General features: G+C 30.6%; 1 protein-coding gene across 1 annotated transcript in view; it reads right to left on the bottom strand.

The window, feature by feature from the left end:
* The window catches only part of LOC142333349 (uncharacterized), a 101683-nt gene that overhangs the window by 16383 nt on the left and 71110 nt on the right, over nucleotides 1-14190 (bottom strand). Inside the window, exon 2 of the mRNA XM_075380371.1 lies at nucleotides 1607-1759. Within this exon, the coding sequence (XP_075236486.1) occupies nucleotides 1607-1756 (150 nt within the window). The 5' untranslated portion in view covers nucleotides 1757-1759. The remainder of the gene's footprint in view (nucleotides 1-1606; nucleotides 1760-14190) is intronic.

Raw genomic sequence — 14190 nt, 5'->3', positions numbered from 1 at the left:
ACCTTGGAGGAACCTTTCTCCTTGTTCATCGCTGATATCACTAAGTTTAAGGGGAAAACTCCAAATGAGAATGTAAAAAATGAATTTTCAATGACATATTCTGCAGCCTAAAATTTTGTAGTTCCCTAAGAGTTTATAAACTGATCATGGTTTTCAACATTTTTATTAACAAAGAAAACCAGTAGTGACATCTTTGAATGACTTCCATGCTGCTAGTTCTTGAGGCTTCAGTTTGCTGTCAAATATATTTTCACAAATTAATTTTCTTATTTGTGGCCAGATGAATATTCCCTCTTTTTAATTTGGGTTCACTTAATTGTGAAAAAACCTCAGCTAAATATTTAAAGCCATCTCCACATCAATCTAATAATTTTACAAGATTCTTCATCAGGCCTAGTTTTATGTGTGGAGGTGATAAAATAATATAATCTGCTTCAATAAGGGGAATATTCACAACATTTTCCTTTCCTGGGGTAAACTGATTTCCTTTTAGTCAATCTTTAACTGCGTAGCATTTATCTGTAGCCCGACTATCCCAAAAACACAAGAAACACATGTATTTTGTAAAACCATTCTGGAGATTGAGAAGAAGCCCTGTCGCTTTCAAGTCAGCAATGATTTGTCATAAGTGTTCATTATACTTAGTAGTTTTAACACTTGACATACTTTCATGTTTCCTTCATTTGTACTATCCGTATCCGTCCTACACTATGTACTATCAGTATAGAAGAAAACTTATTTGATTTATACAACATTGCCTTTAAGCTTCTTTTTGATAAGTCTATAAATAAATGCCAATCATGAATAACATATTGAATGTTCAGTTCAGAAATTAGTCCTCTAACATCATGACAGGAACAAATTAAATCTTCTCTTCTAAAGAATTTCAATAAATTTTCATTTTGATTTTTATATACTGAAATTTTAGTATCCTTGTTTTATAAATTCTATTCTTTAAGACATGAGCCTAGGAGTTCTGCATGTTGTTTTGACAAATACATGTCACAAATTAGGCCACTCAGTTCTGCCTAAGTGATGAGGTGACGTTTAGTATTTGATTCTTCTGGAATTGAAGTTGAGGATTCATTGGTTGAGTCTTCTGGGTAATCAGAAATTTCTTTCAAAGAAACTGGGCAATTGGAATCGGTAAATCAACACCATGAGTACTGGTCTCTTAGCTGAATGAACATTTGGGTATGCAATACTGCTTTTATTGTTTGAATTGAAACCGGTAACGTTTGTTAAGTAAAAATACCAGTCATCATAATGGTTAGCAGGATCTCACCAAAAGGCAAATGCTCTTTTTTTCCTTTTAACCACTGGGTTGGTTTAACATAGCACTTGATGCATAATGGTCATAAAATAAATTGATTTTCACAGAAATAACTCATCTGTGGTTCATAAAAGCTAATTAACTTCACATACTCTATTAATAATAACATTTTTACACCTTTAACCAAAATATCTCAGGTTAAGCATGAATGGTAAACATAAGGCAGTATATAAACAGTAAATGAAAATATCTGGATGATTAATAAAATTAGTTATTCTTTCAAAGAGGTTTTATATTTTTAACTTAACCAAGTTAAAATAGAAAATAACTTACTGGTTTAGATGTTGTCAGTTCATCATCACCTGTCATGGTAACAGGTACAAACAAATATCCTGTTTGCTCTGTTTCACGCTTTATTTCCGTTTTAATAGCGAAGGGTAATGGATTTTCATCCAAAAACGAATTACCAGTTGGTGCATCCATACTCTACAACAAAATATAAAATAATACAGTTTACTTCCAGTCAATTACTAAAACGATAGTAATATATGATATCATTACAGATTAAGTATAATAACAATAAGCTAAAAAATGTTACTTATATAATAACTTAAATCAAATATTTAAAAAAAAGCATAATTGTAAAATATATGATTAAAAGTAAAAAAAAAGGTTTTAAAAATAAATGCCAAAAAAATGAAAAGAGAGGTAGCTGTTTACGTACACGTGCTAGAACTTTTAGTGTATTCTGGTTCTTCTACAGTAAAAAATTTTTACAATAATTTATTTTTCTTTAACTGTAAACTTGCCATCTAAATAAATAAGCCAATAATAAAATGTTAAGTTTGAATAAATCAATATGTAAGTTATATTGTTTTCTTTTCAAATGATCAGAGGTTCTTTCAAAAAATTTTGTTAAAAAAAAAGGTACAAAAATTATACTTAAGTTCCTTTTATCCATCCATATTTACCTTTAAATCCAGTTTTCCATTTTCTAGTGCAAAAAATTCTTAAATCTTGGAAATATATAGTGGCAAAATGAACAAGATTTTTAAAGCCTCTGAAAAAAAACTACGATAACACATTTTTTTTGGTAATTACTGTTAAAAGATGATTGTTAATTACTAAAATACGTCATTCTAACAGTATAAGATGGATATAATCGACTTAAAAAATAAAATTTCCTTTTACAGATCTAGAAAGACATTTTAAACTTTCTCATTTTTATTTATCCCCATGGCAACTGATAAAGTAAGTAACCTTGAGACACAAGTTAGAATCTGCTTTCATTAAAATGAATCTACAATTAATTTTTTGTAATGATGTGTCCTACTGGAGGTTATGTTTTATCATTACACGAAATGAATCGGTAGTGTACTTTGTGTATTGTATACTATAGTGAATATATATTTACTATATACTATATACACAGTCTTGGTGGTGGGTCAGGCACTAGGAGTGTTGTTACAAACGCTGGGGTTGTTGTGTTCTGATGTATTTGTTTATAATAGATGGGGAAGACTTAAAAAAAAATTCAGGAAGTCTAGTGTCAAAACATGGTGATGTGTAGGGCCAGGGAGATAGCCTCTATGACTAGGATGTTTTTGGCCCACCCATACAAAAGAGGGGCGGGGGTTGAGCTCCCCGATGATGGTACAGAGAACTCTTGAGGTGTGAGAGTTGCGGACAGCAAAGGACATGTACAACGGACGTCTGGAGCTCGTAGAATAGGGCTGGGAAGGGTAGCTCTCAGTGAAGGGTCACGTCGGCTGTCCAGAAGAGGAAGTTGGCATGTTCCTATGAGGCTGGAGGGACCTCATTGGGAAAGCCCCTTGAAGGAGTAAGTCAGGGAGGGCAGAGACTGCTGCCATGACACCCTGAGGTGACTGTGTTGTGCCTTATGGTGAGGACTGGTTACCTTGGGGGTGTTTAAAAAAAAGCACAACACATTTATTTCAGTGCCCTCTTCAGTTGTCATCTTACTTGAAGCCATCACAGTACAGCCAATGTGTTTGTTGAGTAGTGATTATTAATGTATTTCTTGTTTGTAAGATAAGTTTTTGAATAAATTAAGTGTCTGCAACCCATTTATTATTATTTTTATTACTTCTCTTTTTATAACTTATCGCACACAATAAATTGGTCGGTAAAATGTAATAAACCCTTGCCTTAGTTTTGGGGAAATTTCGACTGAAAAAATTGTGTTTGGGAGAAATTTCAGGGGTCTGAACATTTTCTGTTTTCCTGGATAGTTTATCATGCAAAATAAAAATTATTTTATTGAAAATACATTATTCATATTATGTACACTACTTTGTGCTAATCACAAAAAATTCTAGCATGTCAATGACTAAATTCACTTACGTCAATAACTGTCTGACTGGTGGAGGTCAGTGACTATACAAAGGTATCAGTGATTGGTACTGTTCTACCCATTTTATAAAATTAATGAAGATTTAGAATTTTAACCATTTTATTTAATGTATAACAATAAGAAAACTAAGTATTTTTAACCGGTGCTATAAAATATAATAATAAAAATTTTAAAAAGTTAATAAATTTGTAAACAAATTTTACTCAGGAATTTCTTGAAGGGTCCTAACAGCCGTTCGGACCTATGTATTATTTTAATATGAAGATTTTTTACATAGTTTTCATTTACATTTCATTATATTAATGAAATACATTCATTATACTCAGTTATCGGTTATTTCATTATCTGTTACTCCCTAACAGTCTTTATTTGAGATCTGCATTCATCTTAATATAACTCATGTAATTGTTTATATGTACAATAAGAAGCATTTGCGTATATTTTAGAAGCATAATGAACCCATTTTGAGTAAATTATAAAAAATTGTTTCAACAAACTCTTTGTTACATCTGGTGTTTTGTTTTCCTGTATTCTTAGATGCACTCACAATCCCGTTGTAACTATTCATAACCAAAATCTGCACACTCCATTCACCCAATGGTAATGTTTTCAGAAACATGTCCTCAAAAACTTGCAACTTGCATTCGTTGGTTTTCACTTTTTATGTGATACACGAATGTACCTTTTTAACAGCCTTCACTTTTAGAATCTGGTCTTCTGACTGGGATGAAATGACATACATTTGTTTTTCACTCTTATCCATTTCTTTCTAAAACGTTTTATTCAATTTAATCCTACTTTCTCCTGATATATCTAAACAGTGCCTTTCACAACATTTTCTGTAAGAATCTCTTGTGCACCATGGTCCTAATAACCTTTCAACCCCATTACTATCCTGAAAGTTCTTTTTACATTTTTTATCTCTGCGGAAACCTACATATTGTGACTCTTATTGTCTCAGTAGTTTATTTTTGTTTTACTTCCACAATTCAGGGTCAGAATTTAAATTATTTAAAATTTTTTTTGAGGAAGTGATATTGACTATCATTTCATTGCTCTGATTTATAGATAAATCATGATTTTGATCAAGAGTCAACCATATCAATACTGTCAGGATCATCTATTACCTAATAATCAGATGGTTAGAGTCTTTGTCCATGTCATTATCAGACACTAGCAAATCAGATATTTGTACATCACTATCACCAATGATGTCAGTAAATGAAACAGAACTTAACGGTAATATTTCTGTGTTATTAGAAATCTATTGTCTATTATAAATGTGGATCAGTATTAACATGCAATGAACTTTAAACAGAAGTTACTGTAATATCTGCATTAGTAGGCCAAAATTGCATCATGCAATGAACTAAAACAACTCACATCTCATCATAATACTCTTTAGCAGCATCAAAAAAGTGAAATTTAATAAATAAGTGGTCAGTGAATTATAAAACAAAAGAGTAAGTACAAAATTAAAAATGCGACATAGTTACACTAAATCATAAAAACAAAGGAGTAGGAGTAAAGTTCAGCAGGCAGGAATCATGGATGAAGACAAACAGTTTTTGGAGGCTAGCACAGCAATTAGCAGTCTACAATTATTACAAAATGTAATTTACAAAATTTTGTTGTTTATTACAAAAAATTTAGTTTTTTTATATATTTTATATTAATTTTAGGAAAAACACTTTTAAAATGAACAGCAGGACTACACTATTTCAGTTTTAAAAAGGTCTTTTAACTAATTTAAAATGTACAATTTGTATAATAAATTTGAATTTTAATCACATGATTTTTATTTAACACCAACAATTTTGGTGGCTAATCATCACTTTGGCCCCTTTAATAAACTCCGTTACTTCTGTTACTTTCTCCTGTTTAGCCTCTGGTAATTACCTTTCAGATAATATTTCAGAGGATGATATGTATGAGTGTATATGAAGTGTATATGAAGTGTAGTTTTGTACAGTCTCAGTTCGACCATTCCTGAGATCTGTGGTTAATTGAAACCCAACCACCAAAGAACACTGGTATCCACGATTTAGTATTCAAATCCGTGTAAAAGTAACTGATTTTACTAGGATTTGAACGCCGGAACTCTCAATTTCTAAATCAGCTGATTTGGAAAAACGCGTTCACCACTATACCAACCTGGTGGGTTCCCTTTAATAAACTAAACAAACATAACCTCACTTTATTAGCAATTGGGGTAATCCATTTGAAACGTCCCAAAAAAAACATATGCTGGTTGCTTGACCAATTCAAAAAAAATGTTGGTACTTACGTATTAACGCCATCGCAGGTACAGCTTTATTTAAAAACAAAGTAGTCAATCGGATTTGTGGAAAATGGGCTGATATAGAGTTTAACATAGATTCAAAACAGTCTCTTTATTAATTTTAATAAATGGTTATTTTTATTTATTTTATAAATATAATTTAACCAAACTTAACCTACACTCGCTTCGCTCGCTAACCTTGACTATTTATTCAGTAATTATTATTTAAATAATAAATAATTGCAATAATTACTGAATTTATCAACTCAAAAAATTACGGTGTTAATTAGTCAAGGGTAGCGAACGAAGCGAGCGTAGGTTAAGTTTGGTTAAATTATATTTATAAAATAAATAAATATAAATAACCATTTCTTAAAATTAATAAAGAGACTCAATAAAATAAATACTCAATTTTAAATAAAGTTGTAGCTGCAGTGGCGTTAATACGTAAGTACCAAAATTTTAACTTGCCCACTTGTTTCCTACAGATTTCAGGACCCCAGTGAAATTTCAATTTTGATAACTTTTTTCAAGAGGCAGTTATGGCGTACACAGTTTAAATTTTTTTTAAAATCTAGGTATATGTTGGTAGTTTTACTATAAATGATATTAATGGTGATATGCTTATCCCTGAATGTTTATGAATTTTTGAAAACTTTTTTTTAAAAATTCAAATTTTGGCTTCAAATAACTGTGATGGGGATAGTGATAAAAATCTCAAATTTGCAAAATTTACAGTGTTTTTGTAGATGTTTATGGGAAATAAAAAATTTCTTGTATTGTACTAATAAAAATGTTAAAACCTCTCAAAAATCATGAAAAACCTGTTAAAAGAAGTACCATTTTGACTCACTAAGTACTCCAAGGGGGTTTCTTGTCTTCCATTTGTAAAGTTCCATTGTATAGTTTTTTAAAAATTATTAATGATAACTTAGTCAATATCAGTAACCAAATACATTTTTGATTAAAAAATGCTTGTAAAATTTACCCAAACTGAACTTTCAATGAGCAACCTACATCTTTTTTCAAGAATTCATTTTTATTTTTATATGGTTTATTTTTGTAAACATTATCAAAGAAAAAATAAATTGTAGCAAAATTTTAATTATTCTTCATTAAAATAGCCTGTTTTTGTAGCATGAAATTTTATTATTTAATGTAGTTAACCAACAGCTGTGATATCTCTTCTGATAATTCTCTTGAAATTATGTGAGAACGACCCATCACAGTAGTTAGTTCAAGTGCTGTCAACTTTCTCAGGACTTTGCAGATTGGAATCCACACTTTGTCTTGTTGAGACTTTTGAACTGTGTGTAGTCCAGCAGGGTGGAAAAAATGAACCTGGACACAGTCATTTTCATGGCTAATATCTACCACTTCTACTATCCACCACAGATCATCATACACACGAGCAATGGAGTTTTTTCGTTAAGTAAAATTGGTACAATACTTGAAACAGAACTGTAACTACAAAGCAAAATGATGCAACAAGCATAAATGGGTATGCTGCAACATGAATTTGCCAGATGATCGGAAGTGACTTCAGCACCTGTTATAACATGAACACTGCATTTGAATGGTTCAAATATGTCTACTTCAATTACAGTTGAAATCACCAGCTCCATCAGAGTTATTTGAAGCCAAAATTTGAATTAAAAAAAAAAATTAGTTTTCAGAAATTGATAAAAATTTATAGGTGTAAGCATATCACTATTAATATTATTTATGGTAAAACTACTAACATATACCTAAATATAAAAAAATAATTCAAACCATGTATTCAAACTGTAAAAGTGAAATTTCACTGTTTTTCATGTTCTTTATTGGTAATTTCCTCATAGAAAGAAGAGAGGTAGGTAAATAAACCACTGGACCAATCGTTTACCCTGAGAAAATGTGATTAAATTGGTTTTCATTTCATCCTTCCAGAACCAATAGATTTTTAGTTATGATTTTTTACGTAAACCTTACAATCACAAAAATAGGTGTACGCACCATAAAAAAATAGCCATCACAGGTAAACTGCATAAATAACAAATACTTTTAAGGTTATGAGACCTGTAGGAACAAGTGGGTAAGTTTCAATAATTTTAGAATTTATCAAGCAGCCACCTTTGTGTCACTTCAAATGGGTTGACCCAATTTAATAATAAAAAGAAATATCGGAATCAATGAACAATTATTATTTCAAAATTAATTTTAAGGTTTTTGATGTAAATTACAGTATAAATTAGAAGCTAACAATGATTGAATGAATTAAAACAAACGCCTTACAATGTAATATTTTCGCAGAAATACACTCGGCAATGTCGGCACTATAGATACAGATCATACACGAGTTATAGAATGTTATACAATTTTCCAACTCGGTGTTACAGTAACATACTTAAAGTAAAATAAAATAATTAAATAAGTACCTTTAAATCTTTTTATGCGGTATATTTAACAAGTTCAATCATCAAACAGCAACTTAAATATAACTTATTTTTTCCTCATGTGGAATTTCTATTTTTTGTAATTTAATTTATATTATATATAGTCGCACCATAAATTAATGTAACATTTATTTAAAAATTTAATCCTTTTTTTTAAATTTGAGATCTGCTAATAATTATATGGTAATAAAATGTGTCTGCTACGAATGCATTCTGTAGAAGACAGTGTAAGCTACAAAAGAAGACTGCATAACACTCCAAAGTTGGAGTGTTACTAAATAAAATGTGAACAAATTTTATTTTAAAATTAACATAATATAAATTAGGTAACCATATTGTCAACTAATCTAACAATCAGAGTTACTTTTTTTGTAACAATAAATCTAAATCTGAAACAAAGAAATTTTTTAATTTTCTAAAATAGTACTACTCTAAAAAAGTATCGAGCTACCTGTTACTTTTTGTTTAGCAGGTTCTGACCGTACTTTTCTTGTATTTTAATTTGAGTTTATATCAAGTCATGTCATATTTACATTTAAATAAAGAGGTTAGCCATCGCTTTAGGAAAAATGTTCCATAACTACAACTGTGTATAATAAATATTTGTATTTATATTATATTTCTTTCTGAATAAAGTAATTGTTAAACATTAACACATTGACTGTGACATTGTTTTTGTTGGATTTATCAGTAAAAGTCCCTGTTGTTCTATAATTGTGATACTTAAAACCTGGAAGTGTTGGGAGCAGCCTTGTTCACTCGATTCTATTATATAATCTAAGTAAAAAGTAAATTCTAAAATGGTAATCTTCTTTTAATAGTATTAATATAATGAACTGTAAATGAAAACTATGTAAAAAATCTTCATATTAAAATAATACATAGGTCTGAACGACTGTTAGGACCCTTCAAGAAATTCCTGATTAAATTTTTAATATTACAAATTTAGTAATTTTAAAATATTTTTATTATTATATTTTAAAGAACCGGTTAAAAATAACCTAAATATTAGTTTTCTTATTGTTAAACATTAAATAAAATGGTTAAAATTTTAATTCTTCATTAATTTTATAAAATGGGTAGAACAGTACCAGTCACTGATACCTTTGTATAGTCACTGAGCTCCACCAGTCAGACAGTTGACGTAAGTGAATATAGTCATTGACATGTTAGAATTTTTTGTGATTAGCACAAAGTAGTGTACATAATATGATTAATGTATTTTCAATAAAATAATCTTTATTTTGCATGATGAACTATCCAGGAAAACAGAAAATGTTCAGACCCCTGAAATTTCTCCCAAACACAATTTTTTCAGTCGAAATTTCCCCAAAACTAAGGCAAGGGTTTATTACATTTTACCGACCAATTTATTGTGTGCGATAAGTTATAAAAAGAGAAGTAATAAAAATAATAATAAATGGGTTGCAGACACTTAATTTATTCAAAAACTTATCTTACAAACAAGAAATACATTAATAATCACAACTCAGCAGACACGGTAGATTAATATTGGCTGTACTGTGACTGCTTCAAGGTAAGATGACCACTGAAATAAATGTGTTCTTGTCATTAGGCACAACACAGTCACCTGAGGGTGTCATGGCAGCAGTCTCTGCCCTCCCTGATTTACCCCTTCAAGGGGCTTTCCCAATGAGATCCCTCCAGCCTCATAGGAACATGCCAATTTCCTCTTCTGACCCTTTGCTGACCAAACAGCGTGACATTTTGCTAGAGAGCTACCTTCCCCGGCCCTATTCTACAAGCTCCAGACGTCTGTTGTACACGTCCTTTGTTGTCCGCAACTCTCACACCTCAGGAGTTCTCTGTACCATCATCGGGGAGCTCCAACCCCCACGCTTTTGTGTGGGAGGGCCAAAAACACTAGTCATAGAAGCTATCTCCGTGGTCCTACACGTCACCATGCTTTGACCCTAGACTTCCTTAATTTTTTGGAGCCTTCCCCATCTGTTTTTTTAATATATAAACAAATACAAAAGAAAACACTACCAATTCATTTACTACCAAGACACCTTATTACATGCCCTAACATTACATTATTACTACACAAAGTTTACCATACAACAAAGATACAATCATTACATCAAAGAATATGCATCTGTTGTTTAAAACTTTACAATATTTATTTGCTGTACAATAAAAGGATACCATCAGAAAGAAAAAATAGACGTTAATAATGTTAAACATTACAATGCACAAATAAACTCATAACTATTAATATATACCAATATTATGAAACATTACAGTAAAAATTATTTACAGTGTAATGATAAAAGATAACCTCCAATAGGACACATCATTACAGTACATATTATTACATTACATTATTTTACAAAAACCTTAAATTCCTCTGTCACCACAAGATAGCACTTGTACAAATTATAACACATGAAATGTGTTAGGCTTAATCTAAGAGACATTTTAAAAAAAGATTACTTATTAAGCTAATTATTAAAATACAGTTCAGCACCTGAGAGGTAAATAGTTGTAAATCTGATGGAATTAGCATTGGTTCCCTCTTAGTTGCTGAAATTTATTCTAGAACATCCATATTTTATTTTTAGAACATACATATTTTATTTTTAGAACATACATAAATACTGTAGGGCTAATAAAAAATCTGCCGATTTGATGTCTGTAGGATTGTTTAACTATTTTGTTAAAGGTACGGTAATGAAAACTTGTTTTAATATTATGATAAAATTAATAATATCTCATAAAGACAATTACCTGTAATGAGTGCAATGATGATTATCAGTTTAAGTCATTAACAAAAGACAGCTTTCCTTTATCTTTGTGGAGACTGTCAGTGACTTTTGATGTTTTTAATAATTTTATACGATTGGTTGTGGAAAATTTCATAAAATGGTATTCTCCACCATTAAAGTGTCTATCCAAAGATATCTTTAAAAGGTGTGATGCATGATGAATGCGAAGACCATTCCATGAAATAAATCAAATTTTAATGTTCGGTTGTGCAGATGGTTGCCAATGATTGATCCAACAGATTCACATACAGCCTAACTACAGATCTTTAAGCAGTTTTCAAGGAGGAAAATTGTTTTTGAGATTTCAACATTAACTTCAATGTTTGTAAATAGTTCTTTGATCACTTTGTTTCCTTGTTCAGTTAAAGAAGGTTTTTTTGAAGGTTAAAGAAAACTAAAGTAGATCATTTTTAGCTGTAAAATAAAGAACTTTAACATTATACTTCCATTATCAATTTTTTTTACCTAATTTGTTAAAATTGCTAAAGAATCAAGTGTATTTGCATCTGTTTCTTCCGCTATTCTTAGGAACTTGCTACTAAAACATTCAGTGTTTTTTCAGCTTCAGTGTTTTTGCCTTTTTGGATGCATTTAGTACACTTCTTTTGCTAAGCAATAAAAAATAATTTGAAATCTCTTTAAAATGTTCTGCAAACTCTCAATTCACCCTGAACAAAAGGGTTTGTTGGAATGATTTAGGGTTTAAAACTCACTTGTAGTTTGTCTGCTAATCTAATTTATTTCTTGTAGCCAATACCCCAGTTGTAATTTTTCATTACATTTCGTACTGTTTGAGCTTGACTGTTAAACCAAGAAAAAGTGTTGTCTTTGTGAACGTCATTTAAAACACATTTTAATAGATTAAAATTCCGCATAGGGATGAAAAATCATGGTCGACCCCTTCACAAAGAAGCGCCAGTTTTTTATCTACACTTAGATCAAAATATTGTCCATCAAAATCCATGGTATTTAACTGTTCTTTTATTTTAATATTAAAATTCTCAATAGCACATTTGAGTTTCTGAACAAGAACATCACCCTTGTGTAAAGTGCCAAATGGTGATATGTCAGTAATAATACAAGTCTGAACACCATCTACTAATACGGTCAGACATGTAATCTGATATATATGGTGAAGTTTGGTTATTTTATCAGCAGTGACAGATACTAAAGGCAAATGGTTTATTACAGGATTTTTAGTACCCAAAAAAATCCAAAATTTTTGCTTTCATGGTAAAAAATATATGTTTTTTCTGAATTATCTGTAAAATTCCTTGGAGTGATTAAGCCCACCAATATCAGCATCATTTAATACATTTAGACTTGATAATCTTTCAAAATATTTCCCACCTTCTTTAACGGCACTTACCTTACCTTCTTTAATGCCACTATAAGCTGCTCTAGCAAGCCTCTGACCCACCTTTCTGTGTTCTTTTTGCAAAATTACATTTCTTTTCTACACTATTTATGAGCAGGTGATTTGTAAGCGGTCAATTAAATGGGTTTTCAAATATTGAAACTGCCCACTCTGAACGAGTTGAATTAACTGGTGTTCACTTGGTAGACAGAAAATACCAGAAGTGCTAGATTTAAGAATCACTACCTCCTTGGGAATAGTTTTATAATGCTCTACACATGGGGAGCAATGTACTGTGCCCATATGTTCTGCTAAGTACGGCATTAGCTGACAAATAACTGGAAGCAATTTATGTATCCTAATTCAGTTGAGTTTTGCTTCAAATTCTTCATATCTCATCTGAAGTGTTGGCCTAGATAGGTGAACTAGATGGGCCTGTTTCAATAATTTTAACTAATAGTTCATCAACCTTTTAACATCGGCCTTTTTATTAAGGCCGGATATCACCTGATTTGTAGTCTATAACTGTTCAAAAACATTAGGATAAATAGTTGGATAAATCTTTATTATTGCTGACATCGACATTGTTTTGCCCGCAAGATAAGTCTGATTCTGTACAAATTGATCGCAATTCATCAAGTTTTATTTGTTTGTTTAAAGGTTCACCACTGCTACTTATTTCATGACCATCACGAGTTTTTTTTTTAAAAATACCGAAATACTAGCTTGATCTTTAGTTCTTGATTTTTCATTTGGGTGTTTATTTACAAAATGATTTCCAAGTTTATCACATCTATTGCGCCAGTCACAAAATGCACTGTTTATGTCTTGCTTGCTTTTAAATGTTGACATAGTCAATTAATATACAATTGTGATATTTTATACTTACTATACTGTATATTGTGTATGCCACTTAGCACCATTAAAAGTCACTTAACTACTTCACTATTAAAAGAAAACAATATGCTTGCAGCCAGCCAAATAATAAAAACAAAGAAACACTATTGCTACCCAAAAGCAACATAACGAATAGTGCAGTAGAGAAGAAATGAAACGCACTCATGCACGCACACATTGGTTACCACAATGCATCTTTATCAGTAATGCTTCCTTTGCATGTCACGGTTTGAGTCGGTGATTTAGGTTCAATTTCCTTAACGTCTGGCACCATTGGTATTATACAATTTTTAAAAAAATAAAGTATCTACTTGTCAACAATTGTGAGTATTGACTATCCAAGGGCTTTCGCATTATTCCTACATCAACAGGGATTACTGTTATGAACTGTATAGTTGTGCATATAAATTTTAAAATGAAAATAAAATTTAAAATTCTGTTCATAACAGTCGAATGTCAATAGTTAAAATAAGTCAATGTTAAAAGAAAAACGTCTTGTCAGTAAGATGTTTACAACTGTTATCCAGTTGTAATTAATTTGGTATAACAGTTGTAAACATCTTACCGACAAGATGTTTTTATTTTAACTATTGACATTCAACTGTTATGAAAATTTAAATTTTATTTTTATTTTAATTCCCATTTATAAACATTTATATGCAGAACTGTAAAATTCATAATTAATCAGTAATCCCTGTTGATGAAGGAATAATCCAAAAGCGCTTGGATAGTCAATACTCACAATTGTTGTTAAGTGGATACTTTTTTAAATAAATTGTGTCTT

Source organism: Lycorma delicatula, chromosome 12, assembly GCF_047948215.1.
Source record: "Lycorma delicatula isolate Av1 chromosome 12, ASM4794821v1, whole genome shotgun sequence".
Taxonomy (NCBI): Eukaryota; Metazoa; Arthropoda; class Insecta; order Hemiptera; family Fulgoridae; genus Lycorma; species Lycorma delicatula.
Note: the sequence above shows the minus strand (reverse complement) of the source record. Positions and strands in the feature narration are given on the sequence as shown.